This window comes from Meleagris gallopavo, chromosome 4 (assembly GCF_000146605.3).
Source record: "Meleagris gallopavo isolate NT-WF06-2002-E0010 breed Aviagen turkey brand Nicholas breeding stock chromosome 4, Turkey_5.1, whole genome shotgun sequence".
Taxonomy (NCBI): Eukaryota; Metazoa; Chordata; class Aves; order Galliformes; family Phasianidae; genus Meleagris; species Meleagris gallopavo.
The window spans coordinates 21,221,722-21,238,365 of NC_015014.2; the positions used below are offsets into that span (position 1 = coordinate 21,221,722).

The 16,644-nt window shown below is 42.1% G+C and overlaps 2 protein-coding genes across 3 annotated transcripts; one reads left to right on the forward strand and one right to left on the reverse strand.

The window, feature by feature from the left end:
* The first annotated feature begins 757 nt into the window (after positions 1 to 757).
* Positions 758 to 8,731, forward strand: SPARCL1 (SPARC like 1). The gene is made up of 10 exons (XM_003205567.4): positions 758 to 976; positions 1,090 to 1,143; positions 2,175 to 3,323; positions 3,903 to 3,969; positions 4,601 to 4,719; positions 5,273 to 5,393; positions 6,313 to 6,449; positions 7,633 to 7,781; positions 8,278 to 8,426; positions 8,641 to 8,731. The coding sequence occupies exons 1-10, from the start codon at positions 923 to 925 to the stop codon at positions 8,667 to 8,669; spliced, it is 2,028 nt and encodes a 675-aa protein (XP_003205615.1). The 5' UTR covers positions 758 to 922; the 3' UTR covers positions 8,670 to 8,731.
* Positions 8,732 to 9,549: 818 nt separating this feature from the next.
* NUDT9 (nudix hydrolase 9) lies at positions 9,550 to 16,208 on the reverse strand. Of its 2 annotated transcripts, none has more exons than XM_010709724.3 (8): positions 15,992 to 16,208; positions 14,767 to 15,006; positions 13,721 to 13,816; positions 13,034 to 13,120; positions 12,106 to 12,217; positions 11,558 to 11,704; positions 11,258 to 11,342; positions 9,550 to 10,234 (listed from the first exon to the last, which is right to left on the reverse strand). In XM_010709724.3, exons 1-8 carry the CDS (start codon positions 16,120 to 16,122, stop codon positions 10,059 to 10,061), a joined length of 1,074 nt encoding a protein of 357 aa, XP_010708026.1. In that variant the 5' UTR covers positions 16,123 to 16,208; the 3' UTR covers positions 9,550 to 10,058. The 2 variants fall into 2 exon arrangements, with proteins under 2 accessions (XP_010708026.1, XP_031408917.1); XM_031553057.1 differs by having other exon boundaries at positions 15,933 to 16,016.
* Between the last annotated feature and the right edge of the window lie 436 nt (positions 16,209 to 16,644).

Sequence of the window (16,644 nt, forward strand, 5' to 3'; positions counted from 1 at the left end):
ATATATATATATATATATATATATATAAAGATATGAAGATGGAAACATGTGAGGTAGAAATTGAAAATATTTTGAAGAGCAGCAAGGAGAGGAGAATTTCCAGAGATAATAACACTCAGTAGAGTGGAAACAGGCAGAAAAGCAAAGGGAAAATCCCAGTGATTACTCACAACCACAGGGAAAAATATAGGACAAAATAAAAAACAGAATGAAAGCAAAATAGTGAGTAAGATCAAGGAAAAATTGAAACAATGTTTATTTTTTGTATTCCTGATGATACAGCTACAGCCATATGAAATTCCAGCGCATATGTACTGCAAAGGTGAGAAAATAAGCCAGTGATTTCTGCAAGGTGAAAACAAATTTCCTTTCGCCCACTTGAGAACATTAGCACAGAGTGAAGAAACTCCTACTGCACTGCATGCTCTTCCAGCCATCTGCCTCATGCTACAGTGCAGCAGAGTTGGGTTTGGTGCATCCTGAGCAGGAAGGCTCTAGAGCTGGTGGATATAGCACACAGCTTAAGTCTTGTAAAAGAGGCAGAACCAAAGTACCCTCTAGATTATAGAATCAAAGAATATCCTGAGTTGAAAAGAAACCTTAAGGATCATCAAGTCCAGCTCCTGGCTCCACACAGAACCACTCAATATTAAAACCCTGTGTCTGAGAGCACTGTACAAACGCTCCTTGAAAGAAATTGATCAAGATTCTGAATTTATATAGAACTGGCCATTGCATAGAAATGTTGGGTTTTCAGACTGACCTTCAACCTACAGCAGCCGCTACATCACTTCCATCAATAATTTCTAAAGCATGATGCCTACACTCTAACTTTGTTTCATTTCACGTTGCTTCCAGAAAGAAAACTTGCAAATCCTACCACTGAACCATTAATTATCATCCTGATTAAGATCTGAAAAACATGAAGACCGTAGTGCTCCTGATTTGTCTTCTAGGATCTGCTTCCACCACTCCAGTAAGCACTCTCCATGCCATTATTACTATGCACTTGAACTTTTCATTTCCATGAAAACTCTATTAGCCCAGAATTATTTATAAACAGATTTTTAATATAATTGTTTCTTCTAGACCTATCCCTTGAACTACCAATCTGGGGCCCATGGACAGAAAACTGCAGAGAAGGTACTCTCATTCTTTAAGCAGTAAGAGGTAACCTACATTTTTCATATCCACTACATAGAAGCCATTACCACACACACATTAGTTAGAAAAATCATACACAGATTCTCAGCCATGTAAGAATTTTGGCCACAACTCTACACAGAGCATTAGAAAGACACAGCTCATCTTGGCAAGCTATACAGTGGCTGACAAACCAGACAGGCAGCTCTGGTGGTAATGAGACAGGTGACTTCAACAGCACAATGCCATATATGCAGGCTAAGCACAGGGCTCATAGTTTTGCATTCATGGTCAATCCAAGTGAGAACTGGTCTTTATTGTGTTTTTCTGATGAGCACCTGTAGCTCAGACACAAAGGACTTGGGTTTCAAACCAACGAAGATTCCATAAAAACAAAATTAAGAGAATGCTGTATAGAAACAAAATACAAAATGCCTTCCCTTCCAATAACATTTTCAAATAATGAATCACATCTAGCTATGTGCAACTTTCTAGATGCATATCATGCCAATCCAGATAGTGCTCTATAATGAAAAAGCAGAAAGTAACTGTTCCTCTTAGAGTTTCCAGCAGAAACTTTGGTGTGAACACCTTTTCAAACAGCTTGCAGCCTACAGTTATATCTCAGGAACAACTCACACAGAAGGCCTATGTATGAAAATAAAACATCACAGTATCAGATGAATAATCAGCTCCAAGTAAAGAACAATATTTCCCAAAGGGACCAGTAGTTGACTATAGCCACACTGAGTAAACCTTTTGTCACTGTACTAAGTATCCTCACAAGTGAGGAAAAAAAGAGGGGATGGAAACTTGCTAAACATGGAAAGGCTACCAGCTGTGAATTTCATGCCCTAACATTTAAAAATTACAAAAAAAAAAACAACCACAAAACAACACAAAACAAGAAAATCAGAGTTGTATTTGTTTTTCCAATCAGGCAAAAATCCTGTCCAAAGGACTTCAAATATGTTCTAAGATTTATTAGTCTATTTGTTAAATCTTTGGTGGTGCTTTTTTCCCCCCCACAGACTAAATATACTCATTCTGAAAACCCAGAGGAAGAGAACACGGGGTCTGTAAATAAGGGTAATGTGCTGTCTGGCCACAGGACCATAAAGGCAGAGGTACCAGTATTAGATACACAGAGGGATGAGCCCTGGGCTGCCAGAAGAGAAGGACGAAGTGGTGGTGAGCATCAAACAAAAAACAGCCTGAAGAGCATTAACTTCCTTACTCTGCACAGTAATCCAGGCTTGGCTTCTGATAACTGGGAAAGCAATTCTGGCAGCAACAGGGAACAGCCCAACTCTGAGCACCACCAGCCCAGGAGGCACAAGAAGCATGGCAACATGGCTGGTCAGCAGGCTCTGAGAGGAGAAAGTCCAGCGGATGCTCTTGGTCTCGTTCGTGAGCTCAACACATGGAAATATAATAAAAATGCAGTTGGCCTAGATGAAAACAACAGTGAAAGTGAAGAAGAGGAAGCAGGGCAGGAAGAAGATGAGGAATGGGGTGAAGAAACTGATTATAGGGATATGAAGCACAGAGCCCATGGGACAAGTCATGGAAGTCAACACAGGAGCTGGCAAAATGAGAACAGCCGGCCATCTGGTGAATTCTTGAGAGATTCCAGTCTGCCAATGCGTATAACCAAGAGACACGGTGAGAAATTCAGCACAGAGGAGGAAAGTCAGGAAAAGCCCTACGAGGAAGGAAAACTTCCTCTCTCAAAGAAAAATCATAATGAGGATCAAGGTGAAAAAAGACAAAGCCAAAAAAGCAAAGAGCACTTTCAAGTAAATGATCAGCACAAACAAGAAGCAGTGATGAAAAGGCAGGATAAGGAGGGCAGCAACGCTGAGGAGGATGATAATGATAGTGGTGACGATGGTGAGGAAGATCTCAGCAATGTCTGGAGGGAAGGAGTCTACGAGGAAGAGGAGAGAATGCAAAGCAATGCCCAGGACAGCAATAGCAAGCAAAAAGATGAAGGAACCGCTGGAGATGACAGTGGAGTTTATAGGGAGATGCAGGATTACCAAGGTGACAAAATTAAAGACATTACTCACTCCAAAGACGATCATTACCACCATGAGCCACCTAATTCCAGCAGCAAGAGACAACTGCAAAAAAGTAGCTCAGCTGAGAGCATGAATTCAACGGAAAGTGAGGATGAGGTAAATTCTCTTTAAAATGTAACTAGAAGATTAGAAGAGGGAAAAAAACACATATTTAAGTTCCTTGTGATCAAAAGTACACTTTGGACACAAACAAGTCTAACAATTTAATGCTATTTTGGAGGTCTCATTACACATTATTACCCAGTTAGTCATGTGTCACTTCCTCTACAACACTGAAATAGGACCAGAAAGGAAGCGAGCACAGTTTACATCCCATAGGGTGCTCCAGCCCCTAGCAGCTTCCCAGGCACTGCTGAGATGCAGTCCATGCTCACTGATGCCAAGTAAGGACTGAAGCAATGGTCGTGCTAGCCTCAAGGTAACACATGCTGCATGTCACTTACTGCAGACCGTGAGGAGCCCAGGTCTCACTGAACTCCTGACTGATCCAGAGAAGAGAGCACCCTAATGCTCTTAGAGGCTTTATCCCTCTTGCATATTTCACATAGCAACCTCTTTCTGCAGCAAATATGGATCTGACTCAGTATGCTATATTTGTATCTGAGAAAAAAAAAAAAATTCCTAGTATTTTTTCCTTCCAAGATTTACCACAGCTTCTGTCTCTGACTTACACAGGTTAAGACCACAGGAAGTTCATATAATGAGGAAAGTGCAAGGAACAGCACTGGGAAGGCTCTCCCGGGTGAGTAAACCCTATGCCAAGCCCACGCATCACTGCTAACTCAGTGTGGCTTGGGAATCTGCTGGCCTGCACTTCTTTTCTGCCTTGGGCAGGGTGAGATTTCACATGACTGAGTTGTGCTGGTGCATCATTCTACACAAGATATGTTCCAGAGAAGAGTCCTTTTTGCATGCCCTTGGATTTACTCCAGTTTTCTGAAAAATATATTTAGGTTGTGCACACATTTTTGTGTCAGCACTACAGGCTGGGAATCATTTTCTACTAAAAGCCCTCAATTAACAATACTAGCCTGAATTAAGCTGGGAATGGAATTAAGCAAGAACAGGTGGGACACATTTCAAAAAAACTGAAAGTAAATGTCAGCCCTTAAAGGAGAAATGGCTTTTTCTGAGAAATCTGTTTCCCCATGTAACTTATACGTGGAAGTGGTAGAAGTTGCTTAGTAAAGTTCACTTAAAAATTGACTTTTATTCAGTGAAAGATTCAGAAACGTCTTAAGCTTGCAAAAAGCACTTGACTTCTTGATGAGCACTTGTTTCTATTTTACTTTGACTGCGCGTAGCACTTGACAGAAACGCTTGTTTTCATCCCATTCTCTCTTACACTCTCTTCTTCTTGATATTATTTCTAGATCTTTGTAGGAACTTCCACTGCAAAAGAGGAAAAGTCTGCCAAGCAGACAAGCAAGGAAAACCCAGCTGTATTTGCCAAGATCCTGCTGCTTGCCCTTCCACAAAAGATTATGAGCGTGTAAGTATTACATTCAGTGCACAGCATGTGGGAAAGCCAGCAACAATACTTACAAGATTCCACATTTCCCTGCTAGTATTTATAATAATTCTACCCTAAGAATAACACAAATAGGCTTGGATCATTTGAGTAGAATATCAATACTTGTTATTAATTGGAATAGTATAAACCTATATAGCCAATGTGACTTGCTTCCATTAGCCTCCCAGGGAACACTGCTTTTTCTGTCATTAAAAACAATAATTCAAGCTTTCAGAGTGCATAGCAAATACTAGTACATACCTAGTGTTATAATCCAGTAGCATCTCAGACACTGTATTACTATCACAAAAAAAAAACCCAACTCAGATATCTTGAAAGAAGTTGTGTAACTACAGCCACCTAATCCTTAAGCAAACATTTTCAATACATCTATCACACGCAATCTCTGTGGGTATTCCCACTGCTATGTCATATTGCAGCAACCCTTTTATTGTAAGGCCTCCATTATTGACCAGGTAATTTTTCTGAACATAGACAGAGGGGTGTGCATGTTTATTTTCCACTCCCTTAGGTTTGTGGCACGGATAATAAGACTTACGATGGCACATGCCAACTCTTTGGCACCAAATGTCAACTTGAAGGGACAAAAATGGGACGCCAGCTGCACTTAGACTATATGGGCGCCTGCAAATGTAAGATCTCTTTTTCCATATAAAGTTTGTCTATATAAGAGGAGCCTTAGGATCACCAGCTAAGCATAAGGAATCTTTCTTCTTGTGCTCTCCCACTTCTCTATCAATTATGCACTGAACAAAACCAACCTTCAAATTCTAACTATGTCACACCACTCACTTTTCCTATAGTTAAGGTTATTAAATGGCTGAATTCCAAAGACATCCCTCCTGTGCTTAAAACCGGCTGTTAACCCTATCTTCTCCTGGCACTGTCCTTTGTGTTAATATGGCTTCCAGTGCTTTACCATGTGAAAAAAATCTTCATATCTATACAGCATATACATCAACTTAATAGATTGAAACATCATAGTTAAAAAAAAATAAAAAATCATAAAGCTACCTAGACACCAAATGTAGAATCACAGAATCATCTAGATTGGAAAAGACCTTCAAGAAAAGACCTTAAGATCCAACCCTCAACCTGAACTACAAAATCCCATCAACAATCCATGTCCCTCAATGCCACATGCAAACAACACAAACGCACCCAAAGTCACAATCCAAAAGCTAGAGTTGATTTCTAAGATCTTCTTCAGTAGCCACGTACCCTAAGAGGAAAGAAGACTCACTTAGCCAGAATATTCCTTTGCTCCTAAAAACTGCTTTCATACAATCAGTGGTTTGATAATGGCTTCACTGCATGATTCTACTTTTATGGTACACAGATAGGTTAAACTTGTGGCTTGCATGACCTGTGACGAATATGTACCAATCAGCAAGCTCTGGGTGTATTACTGAACCCACTAGATGCATTCCTAGCTTTATATATTTCCAACTACAAAAATTTTAAGCTGAAGTCTGTTATTGACAATCAAGCCTAACTTAGCTCAGAAATGCTTGAATAGGAACTTAACAAAAGCTTTGTGTCTTGACACAGACATACCCCACTGCACTGATTATGAAGTGGGTCAGTTCCCTCTCCGTATGCGAGACTGGCTCAAAAACATCCTTATGCAATATTATGAGCGTGATCAGGATAAACCTGGATTTCTGACTGAAAAGCAAAGAAATAAGGTAAGCGATCCATTTACAAATAGGAAGATGCAGTGACATGGTTAGTACAAACCAGCTGAAACAAGTGATTCACAGAACACTTGAAGTTGGAATGCAGCTCTGGAGATCACCTGGACCCACCCCTGCTCAAGCAGGGCCACATCTTACAGGTTTCCCTATTTCATATTAGCATTTCTGTTCTGGTTAGGGTTCTGGATATCAAATCACATGCAAGAAAGTCAAAGTGTGAACTGGACAATCTCCATTTCATTTACAGTTTTCCAAATACACCTACATGTCCCCTCGCAGTAACTTAAGCTTAGACACATTTCTGTTATAAATATTCATTTTGTCAAAGTGAACCTAAGCCAAGTATGTTATTTTTCAGTGTGTACTTACATGCAAGGGGCAAAAAAAAAAGAAAAGAAAATTAACGCACATCTATCTGATAACTGTTCTCTTGAGAAAAAACAACATTGCTTTTGTTGTTCAGTAAGCACTTTGAGAGAAACCTTTTGTCTGATCAGTTAATGGGAACAAGGATCTGATTCATGTGGTCAATGCCATTTTCCAGCTCTTCTGTTCCTAGGACACATCTTATGCTTGGCAATCAATACAGAAATATGTGAAATTGGAATGAACAGTTATGGGTGTCTTCTACAGGTTTTAATACAGTTTCATACACTCAATTTACAAATCAAGCTTGCAGCATGGTATTCAAGGGATAAAATTAAAATAAGTGATACTCAGCCCGTACAAAATATGCGTGAGGACTTTTAAAGACTACCCCTGTAACTACAAGAGGGATCATGGCCTACCATGAAAGACTCATACTAACAGCCATGAATTACACAATATCTGATACAGCAAAGCTGATCTGCTTACCCCAGAACTGAAGATACACTAATATCAGAGTCAGCTTTGCCTCCAACTGCCTGAGGCCAGTCCTGTTTACCTGGGTCTGATGCCTACTGAGTCACAGGGGTCAGACTTCCTTTCCAGTTACTATTGAAGTTCATACAGTAACCACCAACATCCACCTGGCAAATCTGAGACAAGCTTTTTCTACACTGTACATTTAAACAATAAAATTCATTTCCCCAGTAGTATTTCATCAAGCTTAATTTCTTCAAATTGCCTCCCTGGTGGAGAGTTCTCTTCAGACCGCGTCTTTACCACAAAACAATTTCTCTGATGTATCCAGGTCAAAAAAATATACCTGAATGAGAAGCGTCTCGTGTCTGGTGAGCATCCAGTTGAGCTTCTCCTGCATGACTTTGAGAAAAACTACCACATGTACGTGTATCCTGTGCACTGGCAATTTTATCAGCTTGACCAGCACCCCATTGACAGGTAAGAACTCTTGTATGTTAAATTCTGATTTGCAGGTCAAGTTAAGGATGTTTTACTTTCCTAAACCACTTGAAGTGTCTTCTACATAAAGGACTGGTCCCTCAGCTGATACAAGCCAGCACTGATCCTTCAAAACTTACCTCTGAGAATAAGATTCAGACTTCAGGCATTCAGTCATACCACTTGGTGGCGGGATTTGTGTTTCATGGGCCTTAATCCCTCATGTCCATCACACCTAATGTCTTAGAACATAGCTAAACATCTTTGCAAGCTTCTCCTGAAGATTAATGGTAAAATGACAGGACTGGTGAATTGTAAATCAATGACAGTAATCTCTTCCAGAAAAAAAAAGGGTTGAAAGAACATAGAATAGTTAAAACGTATAGACTTCTATGTCAATATCACTGCTACCACCTTTCAGACACTTAGAGTATCTTCAGTGATGTTGATGATTTATCACAGAAGTACACCTCTACCTGTCTTCTCCTCCTTTCAGATCACTGACACACTCAGAGCTTGCTCCTTTGAGAGCCTCCCTCGTTCCCATGGAACACTGCATAACCCGTTTCTTCCAAGAGTGTGATGGAGACCAAGACAAACTTATCACTTTGAAGGAGTGGTGCCACTGCTTTGGGATTAAGGAAGGTAAGCCTCAAAGACCAGGAAAGCACACAGTACAAAGCATTCCCACTGCTAAGTTCCAGATTTCAAGAAAAATTTTATGCAGGCAGAACAGCAAGAGATGCAAGGTTATGAAATGTACAGACCCTCTAAAATTTCAGTACACCATTTTTAATAACAACACTGCATAAAAACAGCACTTTGGCAAGTGTTAATAACATTTCCTCCTCTGTTGCAGAAGACATAAATGAAAGTCTCCTGTTCTGAGCCCAGCTGAGCAGAATCCCTGTGCAGTGCTACAGTGTGTCAAGCATGTGATGCCCACTTACGACTGCAATTAACAGCTCTATAATTTTCAGTAACAAGTTGGCGTAAGATTCTTGGAGGCAGAATGAGTTACCCTCAGGTAACACACGTGCCTAATCGTTGCAAATTCATTAACAGCAGTAGTGTTTAAGAACTCTAAGTAGCTCATACCTGAGCAGTGTTTTCTTCTGCATGTACCAATAATCTCTTAGTAGGACTAACGTGAGACTGAGTTGTTCACAAAACCCTTCAGTAGAATTATAGGATGTGGATTTTATAATACACTGAAGAAAATTACTTTGAAATAGGTTTTCTTTTCTTGTCATTTACTGTCAGTGTAGGGTTCTGCATAGAAAAATTGAATAAACAAAGTCTACCTAGATTTTTGTTCAGATTTCTGTTGGGTCAACTCTCATACTATTACACAATTAAACGCATCTACCCCTTGACTAAAAACACACAGGAAAAACACTAGCAACTCTTCAATAACCAGTATCTTTAAGGGCTCACACTTGCCTTTTGACTGGAAAGTACTGCCATCACCTAAAAAAAAACAACCCACACTTTGGAAGACTGCTTTGAAGGCCATGCATTCCAGTGATTCTGCTTATGGCATTGCCTTCCCAGTAGCTGTACTCTACATGCAGTGTAAAGAGAAGCTGCCAAAAATCAGTGAAGATACATCCTCCAACAGCAATATTTTTAGATGGAGGCACTGTAAGACATCCACATGCGAACACCACCCATACTGCAAGCTAGAAAGCAATTAAAGGTGAAAATTAATCACAGATTAGAAAAGTCACTGATAGGACATTTTAAGTGAAACCACACCGGAAGAAGATCACTCAAATACATAATTCTTTAATTCATCTTAGTAACTATTCAGGTCATCATCCTACAAACCACAGACTTGTGAAAGATTCATACCTCTGACAAGAAACAAGTGCAAAAATAGAGCTTAAGCATAGCTCAGAACTACAGTCAGAATCTCAGTGATCTCTTGCACCTCTGCTGATATAAAGATTTGGCTGCAAATAATTAAGAAGGTAACAGCTCCACATTCATCTCATTTTTCACTTGTTGAGAAATTCAAAGAAGCCATTTCAAGCCTTCTAGAAGCATGTTCCATCATAGCTAGCTCTGCCTGACCTGTGTATACAGAGCTAATCCCACAGTTGGAGGGCTGTACACAGGTGACACAGGTGACAGTCATTATTACACGTTACTTGCAGCAACAAAGTCCCTTAAACGTGGTACATGCTGTACTTGAGCACTGAGAAGTTCAGCATCATCTCAACTCCAAGGCTGCTGAACACCAGCCTTCACACATGGGTCCGTTCCTCCTTTATATCACTCAGGGCACTCACGACCAGGTTCCTCACTCCAGTGGGCTCCCCGTTTCTCCGTCACGAGCTTAATGAAGTAGCTATGATTTGCATACAGCTTGAGCTTCTCACTGATGTCAACCCATTTCACCATCCCAGCATCATCACCTGCTTCCAGAGGCAAGTTATCCATGGTCTCACCTGTCCACAAAACAAGAGTTAGACACGCTCTTGCATCTTCTCTCCTACCTTCTCTTCTCACACCTAACCCTTCCACTATTCTATTTCCACTACTTTATGACCAAATTCTGAAAGTGATGCATACCTATACAAAATGAGAATAATACTTTACTAAAGCCTCAAAAGTATTTAAAAAACCCTTCAGTGGAGATGAAGAGAAAAGCTTCTGAATTACTCTCTATAGTTTCTAGCTCTGGTTTCTGAATCAAGTCTCAGTACTGCATAAACAAGACAATAAATGATTATTAAAAAAAAATTATGAGAAACAAATATCAAAGGAACAACCTTCATTACTTCTGGGAGTTGATAAATCAAGAACCAAAAGCATGCTAAGTTTCAACACTTACCTTTTAACTACCCCAAACAGCAAAAATGATGGTAAACCAAGCCAATTCATCTCAAGAGGGAAGACATGAGAACTCAGAATTACGGATCAAAGAACAAGAAACGTATGCCCATTCTAATTGGTTTACAAGAGGAAAATAAGGTACAAAAATTACACTCAGAGTACCCAAGATAAAAGGTGTCAAGAGTAACCAGGATCTCCAAGCAATAAATGCAGTGAAAATCGGCCTGCTGCCTGAAACATACAATTGCTGAAGGAGAATAAAAAAGAGCTGAAGGTCCTTCACCATTGAAACTGGAAATTAAACTGACCCAAGTGACCAAAAAGAAATCAGGCCTAGCAATCAGTCTCCACACAAAGGCACATTTTGTGGTTTGGAACTAACACAAAAATACAGAATTTGCCTGAATATGACTTAAGTTTCTTAGTTCAGGATTGAGAGAAATCAAAGGGGAACAACTATTACTTGCTGTGGGTAAACATCACAAAAGACAAGATTTTCACACGTACTGGTTTCAGTCCAAGAACTCATATCCCATTTTCATGCTCATACATTTCCATTGCACACCTCAGCCACCAATATTTCAGAAGAGTATGTGCAGTAAAAAGCAGCTAAGAACACAAGCAGAGATATCTACCAGTTTCATCATGGTAATTCACAGCTTCTGTCTCCATCCAAGCATTATCAGTGTTACGAGGGTCATCCACATATCCTCTGTACACCTAATGCAGCAAACAACCAAAAGAAATGTAACAGCATAAAAACGAGGTGGAATCATTAAAAAGTGTTTTCCTCAGATGCATTCACCCTTACAATCTTACATGACAAGAAATTGAGAATCACAGCTTATTTTAGTGACAGCTACACTTCCTCAGTACCTCAATAGCTGCAGTTTACCGACAGAGCTCAGAGGCTACCACAAAGACACACAGCTTACCACAAAGTGCTCCTGGCTGAACAGTCTCTGGAGTTGCTTCTCCAATTCTGCTTTTTCCTCAGGTGATTTCTGTAAGGCGTTCAAGGCCTCTTCCCCAAATTCCCGCTTCAGAGTAGCGCTGATCTTCTCCCCTGGATCCACCATCCCCTGACAGGCAAAGAAATATGAGTACCCTCACACCTCACTTGGTATAGCATTCTTTGACTGGTGTGTACGATATTACAGCCACCTGCATCATGCTCTGGATATGAGAGGAAGTCTGTATTTGTGGATAAAGAGCAAGCATACCCATCTTCCAAAAACTGGAGCAGATTAAAATTAAAAGCAAAAGACAGTATCAGAATGAAGTATATATATTGCCTTGTATTGTGGAAAAAGCAAGAAGCCTACCAAGAGATGCCTGAGAAAAAAATTTGCAATACCTTTCTCCTTCCCTCTACAAAATGAGATCATTCTTACAAAGCACAATTTTATCACATGCATGTCACTTATCTGCTCTTGATTTTGCCAAAAGGGAGAAATCTTCCACTTCAGAGTTCTGCTCTTACCCCAGGGATGGCCCATTCCCCACAGTCTCTCCTCTTGATAGCTACAAACTGCAAGATGTTTTTGCCAGTAACTGGGTGAGCTATTTTATTGCCACTTCTATCCCTCTTCCACCTGCAGAAAATGACAAAGAAGACGACTATTTTCTGCTTTTTTGTAGGAGGAAAACACAACAGTGGGGCCCTCACACAGTAGTCTGTTAGGGAGAGTACAGTTTCTGAGCAAAAACAGACAACAGCTGCCTGGGAAGATCTCACCCATGCAGTTTTACTGCTAGGTTCAGAACATCCATATCTACTGAAACTCTCATTATAAAGCTTGCACCTCTAACTTTATTTTTGTCTACCCATGAGATGAGGATAATAATGACTTCTGCTATAAGAGTAAATTTTGGCTGCAACACTTCCAAATCATCTTCTTGGCACCAACAGAAGGCCAAAAACATCCACTGTGTCTAGTAAAGGATTTAGAAGAACTGTAGCCACTAAAGCAAAAAGCAATCTAACTGAAGGGGAAAAATAGAACCAAGATTTGCATTACTTTCATGGAAATAAATTAGTTGCTTCGGTAGTGTTCTGATAATGGCAAGAACTAAAATGCAGTAGTGTGTCTTTCATTATAGTCGTACCTTAAAAGCATTGCATTTCCTAGCTTGTAGCTTTGTTATCTACACCATCTCTGCTAAAACCTTTGTATGTGTCTCCACATGCAGTCACACAGACTCTGGAGGCAGAAACACCAAAGCAGAGCAGGCACTGACAAAACACAAACCAACAACAGATCATCCAAACCTTATGTCTTCCTCTTACATACTAGGCCAACCCAGTATTTCCTACAGTGCAAAAACAGGCACACCACTGATTTTGCAATTGAGTCAGTCACTATTTTTCTGCTGTACTATACATCACCTTTCAGTCACCCATCCCTTACCTGGTCACAACAGGATCAGCAGCATGGTTTGGTCCCCAGCGCCCCAGCAACCCTCTCCCTGTGAGACCTGTCCTTCCTGCTGGGTTTCTGAAATAAGTGGCACAGAGCATTTAACAGCACTGTTTGCCCACACAGAGTTCCAAGTACTCTAAGAAAGCAGCTTTAATGAAGCTTGAACAACAGAAAGGAAAGGAAAGCAGCGTACACCCAATGTCAGCATTAGCTTTAAAGAATAAAAGAGAACGCGGTTTTCTCTGTCATCATCGGATGCATTCAAGGCAGCCTGGTCTACTGGTTGGCGACCCAGCCCGTGGCAGGGGGGTTGAAACTAGATGATCACTGTGGTCCTTTCCAACCCAGGCCATTGTATGATTTTATGATCATCTTTTTGTAACCAACAGCATAAGTAAAGGAGAACAAAATGGCTTTGTCATTTCCCTGATCTTCTGCCTCCCTAAGGTCCCCACAGCCCACCGTCAGGGCAAGTCCAGACCAACCTTCTCATGCCTCTCTGCACAACTTTCTTCCAGGAACAGCACCCTCACACTGAGGTATCATTCTTTCCTGTCCCCAGGGAAGACTACCCTCATTTTGTTCTAGCAGGTATCATCTACTAGAACCGATACAGATGTTTAAGAGCTCTACAACTAAATCATTGAAACACATACTCAAAGAAAAATCACTCACCGGGGCCTCCCGTTTTCAACCACATACAAGCCATTCCAACTTGTCCTCTCCACTTCTCCATCTCTCTCATTAAATTTGGGAGAGAAACTTTTATCACTGTGGGAAAGAGCAATCAGAAGTTATAAAGCCCATCACATCCCTCTGGTTGATGGCCAGCCATGCAATCTGTAACACCCAATTGGCTAACAAGTTTTTACCAAGACTTAAAATGCAGGCCCTCCCTTTTCTGTAGGGGGTATAAAATTTGAGCAATTGCTGATGACAGTCTGCTTAAATCTGCAGATAAGCGTGATGCTCTAAAGCACTCAACAATTTCTCCTTTTCATTTAGGCAGTATTTTGAAGTTGCTTTTGTTCATATTAAGGAGCATAAGATGTTATCCAGCGATGAAGCTAACAAATGCTTTCCTAATTTAAGTACAGTGGGCAGATATTTTATTAGGTATGCTTTATCACAGTTGCTACGGGCAATCACTGACTTTCAAAAAGTGTTTAATGCCTACACTCTTTGTGCATCTCTGGAAATGAAACAGCGTGCTGATAGGAAGGCAGCTGTCTACAGAAGCATATTTATTGCTCTCCAAAGCAATTCCTCTCAAATTATCACAAGAGTCAATCTACTGACTAGATTTTTGCACACAAACAATTCAGGAATCTATATTAAAAACTGAGTCTGTACTTTCAAGTGCTATCAACACCTACTAAAAGACTATCTGACAGTAGATTAAGGCATGCATCTAACCTCCCCGCTAAGCAGCACAACGTGTTCCTTGGGAGTAGAATATCTTCAAAGCAATACAGTCACAATGCTACCATCAGGCATTCAGCCTGCTTCACTTTCTGAGTCAGAGTGCACTGCTTCAGGCCTCCAATTCTACTCGAGTTCTTCTCATCTTGCACACAATCCAAGAACAAACAAGCAAGTACACGATGGCAATTTTCTCCCAAGTTCTTAAGGCCACAATGCTATTCGCTCATGTCAAAAATGATTGGAAAAGACAAATCAGCAAGGACACTAGAATTTCTACCTGTCTCCCTTCCACTCACCTGACCTGAGGATCTGCCCACTGAGGTCCAGACAAAATAGACACTGCAGTGTACTCCACGGGTTGGTAGTCTTTCCACTCAGTCAACCAGTCCACTTTATCTGCAGGAACGTGGGTACGCTCAACATGTGATCTGGGGTACGGGGAGGTGAGAGCTTTGTTGTGGTAGAAATTCTTAATGTTACAACTGTCACACATGTTAACGGGATGGAGGTGGGACCAGTGAGCTGCAGAGAAGTTACTGAAAGACAAAAATGAAAATATCACCTTATTCCAAGAATCACAGAATACTTATCATTAAGTATTTACCATGCTATTGAACGTCTCGTCTGCATATTAGACTGCACCATGCAGAACAGACTGGAGCTTTCTAGAGAACAGCAATAAGTTCTCACTTCTTTCAGGAATCATGCAAACACATGTGATTAAGAAGCTGAGAACAGCAAGGGCCCTTCTGGGCTATGCAGCACTCTGAGCAGATACTGATCATTTGAAAGGATTGGTTGGGAAGTGTTTACCATGGAGTGCAGTTGTAAGCCCTGCCCAAGCACTCACTCTCCACATGGGCAACGCACCAACAAACAGCTCAGCTTTACAAGAGGCCTGCTCTCACACCCATTCACAGAAAAAGTGAAAGTAAATACAAAATATCCAAACACCAGCAGGCTTGGACAGGAGGATCCCGAAGGCCTCTTCCAGCTCCCACAGTTCTACTCCCACGTGTAACTCCACAGATTACTCTGAGCAGTGACACAACACTCAATGTGATGCAGTGTAGAGTAACACACACCTCTCTCTTCTACTGCCAGGAAGGCAATGAACATCCAAATAACTCACTCACAAGGAAAACCTGAAGACCATGAGCAATCTTATCCCAACATGGGTTTTCTAGAGCCAAAATTGCAGGCAATTACATCACTGACAACAGCAGTTGTGGTTATGGTGCTTGATGAGCAGCTCTTTGAAACTCTACACGGATTTATCAATATCAACTGTTGCTTTATTTTTTTTTTAACCACTCCAAAAAAGAGATTACCCCAAATAAGAGGCTCTAAGCATAGCAAGAGGCTATGGCCTACAGAAGCACAGATTTTTAAAAGCTCTTGGTGAAAAACTTTGGGGCTTTTTGAGATGAGGAACTCCGCCCGGCCCCAGACGAGCCCATACCCCAGCGACGATGCCGGCAGCGGCCTACTGTCCCTCACACAGCCCCGGTGCCGCCGTACCTGAGGGGCGGGCAGCGGCACAGCGCGCACCGGGCGGACGGGGACAGCACAACCGCGACGGACAACACGGCGACAGCCCGAGCGAGTCCGGGGGCCGATACTGCACGCAGCACAGTGGCGAAGGGCAACATCCCCTCGCGCCACAACCGGCGGTGAGACGCTCGGCCCGGGCCGCCGGAACCGCCCTCACACAACCCCAACAACCACCACTCACCGCCGCCGCCACCCTCTTACAAGCTGCTCTCTCATTGGGCGACGCGCGGCCAATCAGCGGCGCCTCCCGCCCATTGGTGTTCTCCTCTCCACCGGACACGCCTCCTCCCGCCCCACAACTCTCCGATTGGTCACGACGGGCGGTGTGTGCGCCATCTTGCGGCGGTGCTGCGAGTTGCCGAAGGGGCGCTCCGGGCTGCCGTGTGGCGGCAGGATGAACCCCGTGCTGGGGCTGCTGGTGTTCCTGGGCACGCTGCTGTACGCCTACGCGGAGGCGCTGGTGAAGCTGCTGCTGCCCGCCAAGAGGAAGACCGTCCGCGGGGAGCTGGTGCTGGTGACGGGCGCTGCCCGCGGTCTGGGCAGGGCCACGGCCCGCGAGTTCGCCCGGCGCCAGAGCCGCCTGGTGCTGTGGGACGTCGAGGCGGTAACGGGATGGGGTC

Bases quoted from the DNA above. Each gene is read 5' to 3' on its own strand.
- SPARCL1 (XM_003205567.4), top strand. From the start codon at position 923: ATGAAGACCGTAGTGCTCCTGATTTGTCTTCTAGGATCTGCTTCCACC. The intron at 7,782-8,277 runs GTAAGAACTCTT...TCCTCCTTTCAG, and splicing joins GACCAGCACCCCATTGACAG to ATCACTGACACACTCAGAGC. The intron at 8,427-8,640 runs GTAAGCCTCAAA...CCTCTGTTGCAG, and splicing joins CTGCTTTGGGATTAAGGAAG to AAGACATAAATGAAAGTCTC.
- NUDT9 (XM_010709724.3), bottom strand. From the start codon at position 16,122: ATGTTGCCCTTCGCCACTGTGCTGCGTGCAGTATCGGCCCCCGGACTC. The intron at 11,705-12,105 runs GTAAGAGCAGAA...TTTGCCTGTCAG, and splicing joins GGGAATGGGCCATCCCTGGG to GGGATGGTGGATCCAGGGGA. The intron at 11,343-11,557 runs GTAAGCTGTGTG...TTGCTGCATTAG, and splicing joins TCAGCCAGGAGCACTTTGTG to GTGTACAGAGGATATGTGGA.